The sequence below is a fragment of the Hypomesus transpacificus genome, chromosome 21, assembly GCF_021917145.1.
Source record: "Hypomesus transpacificus isolate Combined female chromosome 21, fHypTra1, whole genome shotgun sequence".
Lineage (NCBI taxonomy): Eukaryota > Metazoa > Chordata > Actinopteri > Osmeriformes > Osmeridae > Hypomesus > Hypomesus transpacificus.
Genome location: NC_061080.1, coordinates 4,735,412 through 4,750,949, shown reverse-complemented (window position 1 = coordinate 4,750,949; position 15,538 = coordinate 4,735,412). Strand labels below are relative to the sequence as shown.

Sequence of the window (15,538 nt, the reverse complement as noted above, 5' to 3'; positions counted from 1 at the left end):
ATTACCACTGCCCTCTACTGGTAAAAGCCAGATTCATTGTTCTGAAATATAATCCAATCATAAAAATACTTGATCTAGACCTCATCCACATGAATATGATACTCTTTAGGCTGAAGACTTCAGCAAATACCTTTTCATTGACCACTGACCTTTTAGAACATTTTAATAAATAAGGACAAAACTGTCACTCGTACAAATGTAAACAATTGAAAACAACTTTTATTATTTCCAGTTGGTACACAATCCTGCTTAACAGCTGCAATAGTAGGCTGTTTCAGTACTCAACATCCTGCATCAAGGTATCTGGGTGTGAAGATGGTAAAGCATGATTAAAATGGAAGAAATTTACCAATATAAGTGCAAGTTGGTCAAAAAACACACTAATGATACAGCTGAATAGCTTAAAGTAAGCTTCATTAAAATAAAGGTGACAGTTTAGATAAAAAATGTGGACACATAAATACTGTACATTAGCTCTGATCAGCGGCACATGTGGATAATGTCATATTTCTTCTCATTTATAAGTGTAATCATTATCATTAAGGTTAACTCCACTTTCACCTATGACACACCCCTCACTTCAAACGTGAATAAAATACCTGGAGGGCAAGCCTATGTCACTTTAATTTGTATAACATTCTCTGTATGCGTAGGCTATGCACAGTAGTACATTCTGATGTAAAGACACTTTGTTGAAATTCATGTGAAACAGGAGACATAAAGCACTTTCATGTCTCATACCCCAAAAATGTATTACTTATGTGAAACATTTTCATTATGATTCACCAATATCACTTCAAAAACTAGCAGCTAGCATTACAAAGTAGCCTAGTCTCTGCTCTAACTGGAAATACACTAACAAAGTCCCACAATTCATCCTCAGACTGTATTGCTAATTATGTTTTTCCTCAGAATTGAGCCTGTATTGTACTGTAGCTTTCTGTATTGTTATAATGTTGTGAAAATATAGTTAAACTGTATTCAAACAAGTAACAGCACTTCTGGAAAGGTCACTTCATTTGTAAGTAGAAGCCCAAAAATATTCCAAAGCTCTCCAAAATATTTTAAGTTAAGAAAATTCGGAAAATTCTAAGCTTGTGCTGGTTTCCACCAATAGCTTGATTAGGGAGTCAAATCACAGCCTTGAAGTCTATGGGCTTTCCAGTAGTCTAGTCCAGGGGCCCTTGGAAGATGAGTCTGACATAACCGCTCTCTCCAGCCAGCTGCTGGACGCAGAATGGACAGGCAGCGTGGAAGGTGTGCGTGCCGTGCGGCAGCGGGATCTGGCTCCAGAAGCTTGCCGTCTTCTCCGAGCACACGTGACCACAGGGGCTGAAGGCATGAGTGGGCGGTGCGGCGTCCAAGTAGAACGCTGCCTCACAGCCCAACCAGAGGGGCACGTAGGGGCCTTTTGTCCTGCACATGGGGCACTCGCGCTCCCGACCCTCCTCCGCGTCCTCCTCCTCGGCGTCGCGGTGGCCGCCCCACCCGTGGTAGCCGTGGACGTGTCCGCAGCGCAGGTAGGCCCACGGCTGCTTCTCGTCCAGGACCTCCTTGCGCCGCAGGCTGGGGAAGGCGAGTGTGTTGAAGCCCACGGGGCACTGGGGGCGACCGGCGTTCAGCTCCTGGCGCAGCGCCTCCAGGTGTTTGACGGTGGGCGTGTGCGAGAGGCCCTCGGCCGTGCGCCACAGGAGGGTGGCGCCGCACAGGTCGATAAGGGAGCCGTCCACCAGCTCCTGGGATTCGCTGTCCACCTGAGGAAAAACATAAACAGACAGTCAGACCTTGAAACACCTGCAAGTCTTTACTAACACCCGCTATGGAGCAGGACGCTTCATTTCTGTCTCAGTAAAAATACCCGGCACAGTCCTGCAGATGGCAACGCTTAACACGTTCTTTTCCCTTCCACCCACATCTTGCGATGGGGGATGGGAACATGGGGGGAGGGGGAGAGGGGGAGAGGTAGAGAGGAGAAGAAAACTCCAGACTAACAGGTTCTCCATTCAGCTTCTGTGGGAATGCTGTTCGTTTGGGGTGTGTGACAAACGCCTTAGTGGACGCTGTGGGGTTTTGTGCGAAAGGCCTTTGGTTTGTTGTCTTAGCCGTGGTTTACCCAACGTTTTCATACAGCAGAGTGGAAGGCGCAGAGCTGCAATGATTAAACCCGTTGACCTCAGCTGAACATCAAAATCCCCCCCCCCTCCCTTTCTTATCTGCTGCCAGCGTTTCCTCCTTCTCTCGCTCCAGGGTGTCCCGGTTGGGTGTGGGTCTGTTCCTGTTCCTCTTATTTTGGGAAGAAACCACACTTCATTTACTTAACACTATATTTCCTTACAGATCGCATACTACTGAGAATAAATGACCGAGTTGTTGAAGAGGCACAGATAGATGGACTCTACGAAGTCAACGGACAAAGTGAAGTGGTGCACAAGTTTGGACCCAAAATGAAGTTAAGTAATGGGGTTCCTTTGAAACATGGCTGAATATAACCTATCCAGACTGGCTCTCCCAAGCTCACTGTGTGGTCTCCAGTGAGGGGGAGGTGAGAGGGTGGGAACTCAAGCTCTGCAGTCTGAGTCTTCCAGGGTTATTACCGAGTGACACACTAGACCTATCATATAAATCATGAGGACATCACATTCTCTCATTTCTCTAATTTCTCTCTCTCTCTCTCTCTCTCTCTCTCTCTCTCTCTCTCTCTCTCTCTCTCTCTCTCTCTCTCTCTCTCTCTCTCTCTCTCTCTCTCTCTCTCTCTCGCTCTCGCTCTCGCGCTCTCTCTCTCCCCCCTTTCTCTCTCTCCCCCCTTTCTCTCTCTCCTTCTCTCTCTCTCACACACACACACACAAATACATCGTCTGAGAAACTCGATAGACCACCAGCATAGCCAAAACTCAGACCATACTACAAAAAATTATTGAGTAATTTGCTGAAAATCCATTTCTGTTCATATTTCTCAGTTGTTATCCAAAATCTGTAAACATATTTAATTGACCGTTGCAACCCTACTGCAAGAAGTATCTGTATAGTCTAAAGTCAAGGGGAGTCCTGGCTCAGTTCCTATGTGCAAATAGAGTCAAAATACTTTGGTGCACTTGATTTGTCATGTGTCAAATAACATTGCATGTTATTTTGCGATTAAATCAATTCATGAGGCTGAAAAGTTTACATACCATCAATTCTGTGTTAGCCAGCAAGTTAATGTGGAAACTCTTAGTTTCATTCAATTTTGTTTCATTTATTCAGCACAGCACTGCACCTTCCCATGGGAGCAGTTCAATGTCCTCCACCGGTAACAATGGAAACCTATAAGCTACCTAGTCAAGACTATTGTGTGCTTGAGGTCATGAGCCACAGATAGTGGCCAAGTTAGACAATATCCAACTCTTTTTTACATGCATGGATTGCACACACAAATATTAGTTGTGCAAATGTGTGTGTGTGCGTAACCGAAATGAGTTGCGTAAATGCGTGTTTGTGCCGAAGAAACAGAATAGAGTGAAACACTCTGTAACCCTTTCTCATATACAGGCCATGCATGCAAACCCGAACGGACACATGTTCGTTTGTGTGCGCGTCCAGCCACCCACCATCTTGCCCCGTTGCTGTGCAGATCGGGTCTCCCTCAGAGTGAACACGTTGCCACAGACGGAGATCTCTCGCCACAGGCCTGGTTTGGAGTCCTGCGTGAAGCCATGGCGCGGGTGCATCACTAGCACGCCATTGGTCGTCAGCCCGTCCATCTGGCCTTCCTGCATCCTCCACTTAGCTGCTTTCTCCTGGAAGGACAAGTGAGATGTGTATCAGCCAAGTTCTGGACGAGTTTTCAGAGTTTTAGGGGCCCAAAAAAGCTCACAATTCTCTCCAGAGGAAAACACATCAAGCCACTCGAAATAAACACCCACAACAAAGTTTGTTGCCTTTCAAATGCAACAAACCGAGGCATTTTAAGTGTGCAACCGGAACATCTGTCTCGCCCCTAGAGAGTCGCTCTCGAAAAGGAACGACAGCTACGGACAACAAGCAGTTTCCACATCGCTTTGCGTTCCTCACCCCCAGGAAGATGTTCTTGGACGAGTCGAAGCCTGCGGCGTAGATGCGTGCCGTGTACGGGGGGCTCCTCTGGCAGATGATGCGGCAGGCGAAGCGGGAGATGGTGCTCTGGACCGACTGGCTGTCGCCGTGGCTCTGACCTCCAGGCACAGTATCTGTCACCACAAAGTCGATGGGGCTCTCCGTCGACCGCCCGATCTGAGAGACGGTAATGGAGGCTGTTAGTTAACGTTTGTCTCACTTAACTTGCGTTCCATTTAGGATTGAAAGAAATATTTACAAAAAGAATGAAAGAATGTATACATTTTGGGATTTATTTTTGGGGCCTATTGGACAGAGACAGCTAGAGATGTATGGGAGAGAGAAAGGAGAAGACGTGTAGAAATGGCCCAAGTAGGAATCAATCCCAGGACGCTGCTTGCAGGCTCTTATGATACGCGCCCTACCCAGTGATTTACCGGGCCGCCCCAAAGAAAATGTATTATCCAACTATCCGTTCTAGTATCTGCTTCTATCTAGCTGGATACAAATATGTTATTTTTGTTTTCTTCTGAAATGATAACCTGAGACCTACTGATGCCAGTTTGTCATCTGAATTGTGAGAAACACAGAGCACATTCAATCTCCATTTTGCCCTTTGAATGACTTCCAGTTTGTCATTCCTTAATTTACCTCATTGAAGGTTGCATTATTCGTGCTTTAACCTATCAAGACCTTTTATGTCAGGGATAATCAGGTACATGATTTTAGTAGAAGGAAACAAGTGATGACCACTGGGGCAGGGCTATGAACTGGATAATGCCACAACCAAAGCTAGCATTGGGGTCCGACTGGGCTTGACTCTTGTCCTCCATAAGCCAAGTGAGCATATACACTGCAGCATATAAAAAGATGTGTGTAAAATAGGCAAAAAGCAGAAAGGCATAAAAATAATATGGGAGCACAGCTAGCAGTGGCGTTATGGACAGAATTTATTTAAAGTAATAGCTGGAAAAACTCTTAAGACTTGGAGACGGGATGGAGAAAGAGGAGAGCGAACAGAAGATGTTCTATTGTTGTCATTGTGATGGCATTGTGGAAAGACTAATTATACACACAAGGCAAAATCAATTAAGGAATCCAGCATGGGGTACGTGTGTGTGTGTGTGTGTGTGTGTGTGTGTGGTGAGGTAGGAGACAGAGGGAAACTCAGGGTGGTGGAAGCTAAAAGACGAGATTCTGTGATGGTGTATGTCTGACACCCATATGGTGGGCTAAACTGCTTGCTGGACCAGTTAAGGGAAGCCCCAGCTTAAGACCTAATTGGTTAGATCTGTTTGCCATAACTTCTGGCTGAGTGAGACAAAACACATGCCTTTCCATAGGATGAGGTGATTTAGAATTAACAATCAATTCCCAAAATAAGGTGCAAAACAAAAGAGACACCAACATGAATACAGTATAGTATTAAGGAGGTCAATACAGCAAGTGTATTCCAAATATTCTGCAACACGGCCACAGAATGGAAGTACAGATTGAAGTCTATTTGCCTGAAAATGGGTTGACTCCAGTGAACAATCCCATAGACGTGGACTGTGCAAACCTTGTGGTCACTGAGGGGTCCACTGACCTGGAACATGTCCGTATTGCTGTCGTGAGTATACTCCACCACCACCGTCTGAGCCCTGGACAGTGTGTAGGAGATGCTGTGCTGGTCCTTGTTGCTTATGGCCTGCAGAAACGCAGAGAAGAATATGTGTTAGGGAGCAAGGAATAGCTAAACAAGAGCTGGTGTGGGTGTGTGGGTGTATGAGCTTACGTGAAAAACTGATCATGACAGGCAGGGAGACAGTGAGAAAAATATGTATGTGTGTGACGATAATTAATAATTGTGTCGTTACCATATGTATCCTTTATTTTATTTTTTTACTATTGAACACCTGGACCATCTTTTGTTTCAGTGTTTTGTCACTCAACTACAGAGTTTATAATCGAGAAGGGTTGACGAGTGCTGACGAGGGGCTATTATTTTTCCTGTGACCCAGCAAACCTATGGGGGTCTGGGGGCATGTTCCCCCAGAATAAATTTGTGAAAATGTCCTTTTAAATAGTGTCCTCTAGTGGGTTTTAGAAAGAGAAATGAACACATTTAGATTTAGAATAAGAAAGGATTTTTTTTTTATAAACAAAATTGGGAGGGCTAATGGCTAGATATGCCCATGCATGAAACGCTGTGTTATTGGGATTCACTTTGTTACCTTGGCTGCCTGAGGTGTGCAGGCTACGTGCACTGTGCTGGGTTTCACGCCATTGGCCTTTGGTCTCCGGCACAGAGAGAAACGGCTTTTACGCCTTCCTCTGTCCCCGTTGGGTAGAGAGCCATTGTACCTGAGGAGAAAAGATCAACCACACCTCTTAGTCAAGCGTCCATGCAGGCACAGATCCTCCTATCTTATTATATCATCCTATATTACATTTAGCTTTTACATTTTGTATCCAAAGTTATGTCCAAGTGCATATAGTGAGGGCAGCTGAGTTCCGTCATCTTTCAAATGTTTGAATTAAATATTCGTATTACGTGAGGGTGTGCATGTTTATATAGTATAATCAATCCAAATATATAAAACAAAAAAATGTGAAGAATTGTGTCTGTGTCTAATTTAGGACAGACACATGCATGCTACATTCCTGCAGTGTAATTTCTCAGAGCAAATCGTGACAAAAAGTGGGTCTCTTCATCCCTGGTCTATCACTGAAAGGATGAATCCCCTCATGGAATGGGGTCACACTCACCATCAGCTTTGCATTTATTTACATGCGGAGCTCCGTTAAAACAATGCCCAATCCTCTTACACCCAATCAGCATTTCTAGTATGAGGTTATCTTTGGTCACCAACCCCTGCTGGCAACTGGCCATGTAAATATTTTTTTCTCTCTGAGTGGCTGACTGAGCAGGGATATGTTTGAAAACAAGGGCTTCCTGTGTTTCATAAAAGTATGCACCAGCCACCTACAGAGGCATACGGAGGTCTGGGAATTAACAGTTAACTGCTCTTGAGCCATTTTGCACCCTAATTGGCATCTTTAAATCCAGAGCGAAAATAAAATAAAATTGCAGCTATTTAGTTTCCATGTACAGTAGAAACTTGGTTTCATAGACTGTATCACTCTGTTGTGGAATGCCTTTGTCAGAGTAAAAGAATACTTATAGCACCACGAAAGCCACAATTTAGCTAACAACCTCCCTTTGTACAGCAAACCAAACAATCTCGTTTGCTTGAATAAACATTCTAAAATCAGGAAGTCAGCAGCAGTGGATTGTTTAGTCTCCCAGTGGTTAAGTCTATGTGCATTTAACTGGATTTAGATGGGGTGTTGCTCCACTTTTCAAAACTAATAAACACCAAGTCCCAAAATCAAATGATGTAGATCAGGCCAATGCTACTCTTTGCAGTACCACAACTCCTCTCACAATATGACGATCTGTAGAGCTTGTCAAGTCATTGATCATTCAATTTCAAAGAGCGGTTGACACAGAAAGATAAAAGTGTTTTTCACTTTTTAGTTTTACACAAAATCATGAACATTCCACTCATAAACGTATGAAAGGTCTTATCCTAAAGGTTTTCACAGTTTCTGTGTGTTTTCAGAGCTTTCATAAGTAACAAGAGGTTTTAAGTGTCACTTAACCCACCTGAATCACTAATTCAGAGATGTTGCCTCTTTTGGATCTCACTCTTGCTTTCAGCTTGCATACTTAACTCCATGTGGAATGAATTTGCTCTTACCCCAGAACAATGAGCTCCCCATATTTGACTGGCACTTTGGTGGAGGCTGTCGTGGTGGAGATGTTTTCTTGGTCGGGGGAGAACATTGGTGCTGCTGTCGGAAGGAGGGCTCTCCCACAATTAACACGTCCTCAGTCTCCTATCCTCACAGCCGAGTCATCCTGTCGCTTTTCACGCCACACTCAACCTGCAGACAAAACATAACAGCAAATTCGTCCAAGGCAGGCAGCAGACACAACACCCATCTTCAACAAGTTTACGAAAAAGCTAGTTATTAAGGCTTAACTGACTAAACAGAAGCAACAAACAAATTGATTTCTAACTGTGTGTGCTATGCACAAATCTGACTCTGTGCCACAGACACACAAGCTAACTCTTATGGTCACCAAACGCACATAGTTACTTTTTTAAAGGACTGGTATCAGAAGCAACAGACTGCTAATACGGAGGAAGCAGATTGGGAGGAACAGGATGACATTCAAGTCTATCGCTGGAGGGTAAGCCTTTAGCCCTCGCATCTAGACAGGCTCACTACTAATCTTTAGTTCTGCAACAACCAAGAGAGTTCAGAGAGCAAGCTCTCCACATTGTGGCGGGAAGTTTGTGAGGTGCAAACATGTTTGTGCAAACACCTGTCATTTTCAGCTCAGATATACTACAGGGCTGTCTTTGAATGTTGCTTTGTGTGTGTGTGTGTGTGGAGGTTTGATGTGCCCCCCGCTCCCCTGACCCCAGGTACTTGCTGACCCTGACCATACGCTCCTGCAGAACCAATCCCAATCCACTCATTGCCCTGCGGGAACGCGCCGCTGGTTGAGACACGCCAACACAAACACACTCTAACATAGAAAGGCTTAAACACACTTGTATTTACAAGTAGGACACACAGCCCTCGTCCCTGCTTTGTTTTGGGACCTGGTGTGGAGTTCATGTGAGGGGCGAGCAAGGCAAACAGGCCAGTGGGGTTGGGTGAGTGTGTGATCAGTCAATTGTTGAAGGATTGTTTGCTACCTTCATTTTTCATGAGGAAAGGAAAAAGAAAAGGGGTATTGATGTTTGGGATCAAAAAGACCTGAAACTTGAAGGATGCTGAAACTAAACCGTAAGCAACACAATACTCAAGAGCTAAGACATCTTAATGACTAATAGAAATGGTCAATGCCTAGACAGTTCCACAGAAAGTACCATGGAAATTCGACCGCCATCTGCTTAAATGCTTTCCACAATCAGCTTCTTAATAGGTCTTGTTGCCTCTCAGGGTCTGCTATGGCCTCAGGTCACCATGGAGATCTGGAGATTACTGTGAGCACAGCCGCCTGGCATACAGACCAGACAGTTATCAGACAGCTATGGAGGTGTGGCCCACATAAATCGGCCTCAGGTGACCCCAGCTTTCGTTATTTGGCCTTCTGCGGCCTTTTGATTCAGGACAACGTTTTAGCGGTACAAAAGGTTACTCTCCAACCAGTGACATTTGAAAGTTATTGTTGAGCATTTTGGGATGTTACGTGTAAAATACACTAAAACACTTTATCAACTCTTTACAGCCAGCAAAGGCAATGAGGAAAATATCTTAAAAGTGTCTACAAAGGTTTAAATAAACTAAAAAGGAAAGAGAACAACAGAGATGTAAGATCCCAAACAGCCTCAATTACAGGTCAAACTACTGCCAACAAATAACAATCGAGTCATTTCAGCAAAAGAAACCAAGAAACAGGCTGTCCTCCTCATTTCGTTATGACAGATCACCGTTTGAAGATGTGTCTGTTAGATTTAATCAGAAACCACCATCTGGTGGTAACTAACACCTTGGGTGTCTGCAGAAAGATATCCCACTTGAGTAAGACAATACTTGTCTGTGTGTTACAGATCTGTGGGTGTGTCTTAGAGTTCCCATTTCTTTCTTTTTTTGTTGCCTGCTAATTATAAATGATGGTGTGTGAAAGTAGTGTGAGAACTGAATAATTTGAGATGCAGGTGTAAAAGGTGAAGACATGCTAATTGAATGCTTCTTCCTGTGTAAGTAATGACATATTCGGTGTTGCATTCTACGTCATTAGTCTAGTGCTTCTGAAATGCAGGATAATTCAATATTGACAGATTTTCAATTCAGATGTCATTAGATGGCAAATACTTTCCAGTGGCTGACTTAATAGTAGGGGTACAGTTAGATAAAGGTCTAACCAATTATCTGATGCAAAAAGGTCAGAGACCGCAATAGGACTGAACAAAGAAAAAGGAAATGCCGGAAATGCCAATAAAAGAGCAAAGAAGGAAAAGCAATCCAATTCCTGGTCTCTCACTGGCCATGCTCCTGGTCTCGTATATCTCTAAGCCCCACACAGGAATGGCGAGGTCAGGCTCCTGGAGAACATTCTGAAAGTTCATGACTTGGGTACCTCTCAAAGTCGCTCCACATGCTGGAAGCTTGGCATTAGCTATGGGCTGAAGAGGGTACCATTTTCTTGGGGGAACAAGGACCAGGATGTTCCAGCTGAGAAAACGGCCATCTCATCGAAGGAGAGCGAGGGTTTCTTGGGGAAGTGAGCCTCATACTTCCAAAACTCAAAATAATTAGCCGTCAGTTCCTTTCTGAAGCTGTCAACATGTTGGACACACTCTTATGTTCGCTCGTCCAAGAAGGTTGCGCGTCGATCCATCAACAGAAGATCAGCTTCTTTTGGCGTCTTCTTGGTCGTCTAAAATCACACTTAAGGTTTCATCATGGCCAGGCTTTGTATGGTTGGTTTGTCAACATTTGTTGCAGGTGTTAAACACCTCCACCATACCAGTGGAGCAACTACACACGAAGAGACTGCAGAGCCACCATAAACTAACACTTACACCTTTACATTCATCACAGTTCATGCTTCCTGGTCAAATCTGATGAGCGTTTATGACAGTACTGCCACTTACTTGAGTGGTGACACAATGTAGTCGTTTTTAGTTTTTCTAAATGAGAATGTTTCAACAACATTTAAACAACCATTTTCTCTTTCAGATTGGTTGTATATCATTCTCTTACTTTAAACAGAGACATTCTCCATCTGTTTGAGAAAGCGCTTGTCTTGCTAGTTATGCACTAGCTAGGCTAATAACTGCATATTTAATATATCAGTTATGAAACATTGTGCTTGATTTAACCAATTAATCCACCTACTGCAGAGTTAAAAACAGGTTTAGAAGGCTCCACAAACGAAAAAATATCCAAACTAGTACCAAGCCGCTATTATTTACACCAAACAAAGACTTTCCTGCCGAGCGAGCTATTAGATCAATAAATCCTATGAGGCTCACGCCGTGCTCACCCGTGGCTGTCAGACAGAGCTGGCAGCCAGTGAATGTGACCTTGTGTGCCAAACGGAACAGCCAACACCTCAAAGAGCGAGATAGTACCACCACTGTTCTGAGGTTCCATGTCACAGCTCCGCCCCTTCGGCAGGCCGTGCCAGAATCAGACTAGCAGCAGGGATAAAATAAACCTGTCGTCTCCCGAGAATGAGCATTAGTAGCTGGGTAGAAAGACCCCAAATTATGCCAGTTTGGATTATTCTATGTAGGTAGACCTAGTCAGGAACCGAGTACACAAGCTGGCCTATATCTACTATCCTCGTATGTATTTCACCAACCATGCTAAGGGATGGTATCAAGATTGTTTCCTAGACTATGAATAACCACAGATCACATACCAGTGGTCTTAATGAGCTAACCAAGATGATGACATGACCCAGCGCTTCACCATCCTCCTCATCACAGAGACTTGGCCACCTGTGCATTGGAGGCTCCAAGACCAGATCAGCCTATATGTCAATAGACCGCTTTTAGTCACCAGTGAACAATGTGGCACCTTTGCTCACTACACACCATGTCCCCCACAGAAGCAATTAAATAAATAATCCAAAGACAAGATAATGCCAACCGGATAACCGATAAGGAGTCACCCTCCGAAGTCACACTTTCTGTGTATTCCCCGTCCATGAATAAAGCCAGTTAACTACAGGGGACAGAGGCCCATTCACTGCCCTGTAACTGGATAATGGGGCAGGCTTAACAGCTAGTACAGACCCACCCTCTACGAGACAAGGAGGACGACTTTTAAAGTGACTTCACTTCTCCGCAACAGAAGCACTTTTGTGCGCCCCAGGCCTCCCGTGATTAAGACGTAACAACCTCCGGTCCCACTGTTGGGATGAATAATATCAACCTCACGGCTGTCTGTGGTATCACAGAACCCGACCAAACTGTTTTACTCAGAAGCAGCATTACAACAAGGAAAATAATGTGTACAAAACAAGTGCTCTTTCTGCAAGAGGGTGCTTCACAAATCCTGCATTAGCCTCTGCAAGTGTATGCTTAACAAATCCTTCAGTAGCCCCCATAAACACAACTAGGCAATCGTAGCTGTGTCATGTGCCGGAAGACAGTGAATCCAAAAACAACTAGTCTTAACAAAGCAAAGTTCCCATTTCCGTATTTGCTGGTTGGCAAATGTTCTTTTCTTCACAGATATGTATCCTGGCCAAGTCCCATGAGGCGTAGGTCTTACAAACACTTCACTGAGGTCCGAAAGCTACATTTAGAAGAGGTCGGAGGTGATATGTTTCATGATCGAAAAAGGGTCACTATCATCTGTGAGTGACCAATTTTACAGCCCGTCCCTCCGTCTCTAAAAAGAGATTATCACGGAAGGGGCCAACTCAGTTCCAAACACCACACATCAATACTTACCATTCATAAAGGGGTCAGTACCCTGAGCTAATAAGCTTAGGAAGACGGACAAAATGTGTTTGAGCAGTGGAGAGAGAGAAGGAAATCGAGAAAGAGAGAGACAGACTCTTTCCAGTTCATTTAAACTGAGAGGCGTGCTTTTCGAGTGTATGCATCGCGGGGAGAAGGAGAGCTGCCAGCTAGTCTTACTACGTGGAATAACGTCTGGACTGTGCCGAACTAGCAGATGGATAATGGTAGTTGAAATTTCAGCCACCCCCATTAATTATTTATTGAGAGTCACACACAACACCCAAAGACATATAAACAAGCATTTCAAGGAAAAGGTTCTATATTGTTAAGATGTCATGTCTCTTCTTTCTTAATTTTATTTTTTTTTTTTACTTAAATAGAATTGTCAAAGGGGGCAATTTCCTGGTGCAAATGAGTGAACCGAGGTACTAAACAAACACCCGAGCTCTGTGTTTTCCTTGTACCCCAGAAACGGAAAGGGCCAGACCCTGTCCCAAGTTCAAGGAGAGACGGAGAGGGACAGAGATAGCAGGCAGTGGATTTGAGCTGCCCATGAATGAGTCTGTCAAAGACATCGACCAGAGCTTGATAACGAGAGGGAAGAAAGGAGGGGCGGAAGCCGAGAAAGGAATGTGGGGAGGAGAGGAACAATTAAAAATGCCTTTGTATCCCCAGAGACAGTTCAGAGGGGCTTGCTGCTTGACTCTAGCAAAGCCTGAGTCTGAGACAGACCTCGAAAGTAGACGGGATTACGGCCTATTCTGGGACAGAGCTGCAATGGATGCCAGCAAAAACGTCATGCTGATTCATCAAGCTTAATTACGAGAAGGTTTAAGCGGTCAGTTGACGTCCAGGATCTTTTGTTCAGTGACTCTCTGTTCCACATATACTCAAACAAGTCTCAGAAACCTACAAACCAAACACTGTGAGAACGAACCTGCACAATAAACCCCTCATTGTACACATAGAAGCCCCTTTATAGGCACTGGGACATACGCAGAACCACTCCATAGAGGCAAGAAGTCGCACATAAACATTCATAAATGTAAGTCAAAGTAGGTCCTTGTGAGACTGTTGACAGTATGAATGAGTACTAATGTGGCTTTTTAGTGCTTCAAGTAAAGCTGTTAACTCAACGTGTACCCATTTTGACTGCCTTAGCGAGGAACTGTAACTTGATACTATCCAATAGTTGTCCTCTGGAATCCTGCATTGTTCACACTGAATAACCTTCGGTCACCCCACAATTGTTTTTATTCCCCAATCAAGCCATGCAATACACACCCATCCTCTAGGCTTGGTCCTTAAACAAATGCACTTGTATAACTGATGTCAGTGAAAGATGATCCTTCCTGAAAATGCTGTCATACCAGGGGGTGAGAGCATGTTATCAGGTTTTCTGAGTACTCCAACCACAGACATGATTTAATAAAGGAGGAGATCTGGGCCATTTCAGGAATGGAAAACCAGGGGATAGTGATATGATGCTGTTATTTATAAACAGACACAGTTGCAGTCCACAGTAAGGAGCAGTCAGGCGTTTCAGGACAACTGGAAGGCAGCGTCAACCGATGCTAGCAGAAGTATACAGTATAGACGAAAGTCATGGAGAATGATAAAGCACACACAAAGCACAACAATTGCAAACGACAACCTGCAATAAATGTGACTGGGCAGTTGAACAAATGGGGCAAATTTTCGGGGAACAAAAGAGGGGCTCATGAAGCCAGATGCTCAAGCGAGATGATGCATGCAAATCAGTTTATGTTTTCGGAACAATAGCCCCCAGCTGGGCTTTCCCTGAGCGAGCCAAACCGGCTTGTCAGCCGCACAAGGGAAAGAGAGACCCCTTTATAGTACACAACCAACAGCGCTCAACGCGTATTTTAAAGTGCTGTATGGGTCTAACAAAGACAACCATACCAATTGCATTAGTAAGTCGTTAAATACTTATAAGTTATCGCTTGGCTGTGCTATGTGATATCAAACAAAATCAACATCAGTAACATTATTGCTGACTAAGGGAAATATTGCCATTGTTCTTTGACTTACCAATGATTTTTCAATTGGTCTACGAGTGAATAAAACGGACATGATAATTGGTAAAAGTATGCATTCATACAAAGAAACCATATTGGATTCCCACAATATACTTGCTCCCCGTAAATTGAAAACGAAATCCCTACAATTAAACACCAACTCTACTTACCTAACAGGCTGAAAGCATCGTTTCGCACGAAACAGAACTAGGGCTATCCAACACCGGGGTTAACAAAAAGCATAAAACAGCTCCTGCGTGTTCCAACTTTAAGTCTCAATAGTTCAGCATGTATTATAAACTGACAATTAATTTGCGTTCTATTCAGATTCAAACTCTACTTTACCTAGCAATCACACAGTCAGTAGCATGGGTGCTCAGCTCGCGTTCTCTCTCTCTCTCTCTCTCTCTCTCTCTCTCTCTCTCTCTCTCTCTCTCTCTCTCTCTCTCTCTCTCTCTCTCTCTCTCTCTCTCTCTCTCTCTCTCTCTCTCTCTCTCTCACACACACACACACACACACACACACAAACACAAACACACACACACACGCGCCAGGCGCCGCAAACTGGGTTACGTCATTAAACACTTCGAAACGCTCTATGGGTTTTGTAGTTCGTTAGACTTGCAAACGCACGTGTGCGCAAATAAATAATACAATCAAAAGTTGTTGTGAACGCAGGTGAACAGTATTTCAGTATTTCATTTGCGTAAGTTAAATTACATCAGCATTTAGATATTTTATAAACTCTCATGGCACACTGATATGCCTAGTTCATCGGCGTGCATACCCTTCACATAACCGCGCACCCAGCGTTTCTACATTTAATTTCAATATTTATTTTATTTTTAATAAGCGCTTTGCACACCCAGTCCACAAACCTGATTGAGGTGATCACGGCGTGTGACTCGTAAAAACATAGGCCTTGCTATCCAATAGCAACAG

The 15,538-nt window shown here is 44.0% G+C and overlaps 1 protein-coding gene across 3 annotated transcripts; it reads right to left on the bottom strand.

The window, feature by feature from the left end:
* Nucleotides 1–201: 201 nt before the first annotated feature.
* Nucleotides 202–15,031, bottom strand: LOC124483579 (E3 ubiquitin-protein ligase pellino homolog 1-like). 3 transcript variants are annotated; one of them, XM_047044080.1, is made up of 7 exons: nt 14,942–15,031; nt 7,818–8,004; nt 6,288–6,417; nt 5,660–5,761; nt 4,051–4,248; nt 3,588–3,776; nt 202–1,754 (listed from the first exon to the last, which is right to left on the bottom strand). In XM_047044080.1, the coding sequence occupies exons 2-7, from the start codon at nt 7,901–7,903 to the stop codon at nt 1,170–1,172; spliced, it is 1,290 nt and encodes a 429-aa protein (XP_046900036.1). In that variant the 5' UTR covers nt 7,904–8,004; nt 14,942–15,031; the 3' UTR covers nt 202–1,169. The 3 variants fall into 3 exon arrangements, with proteins under 3 accessions (XP_046900036.1, XP_046900035.1, XP_046900037.1); XM_047044079.1 differs by having other exon boundaries at nt 14,767–15,028; XM_047044081.1 differs by lacking the exon at nt 14,942–15,031 and adding an exon at nt 10,217–12,857.
* Between the last annotated feature and the right edge of the window lie 507 nt (nt 15,032–15,538).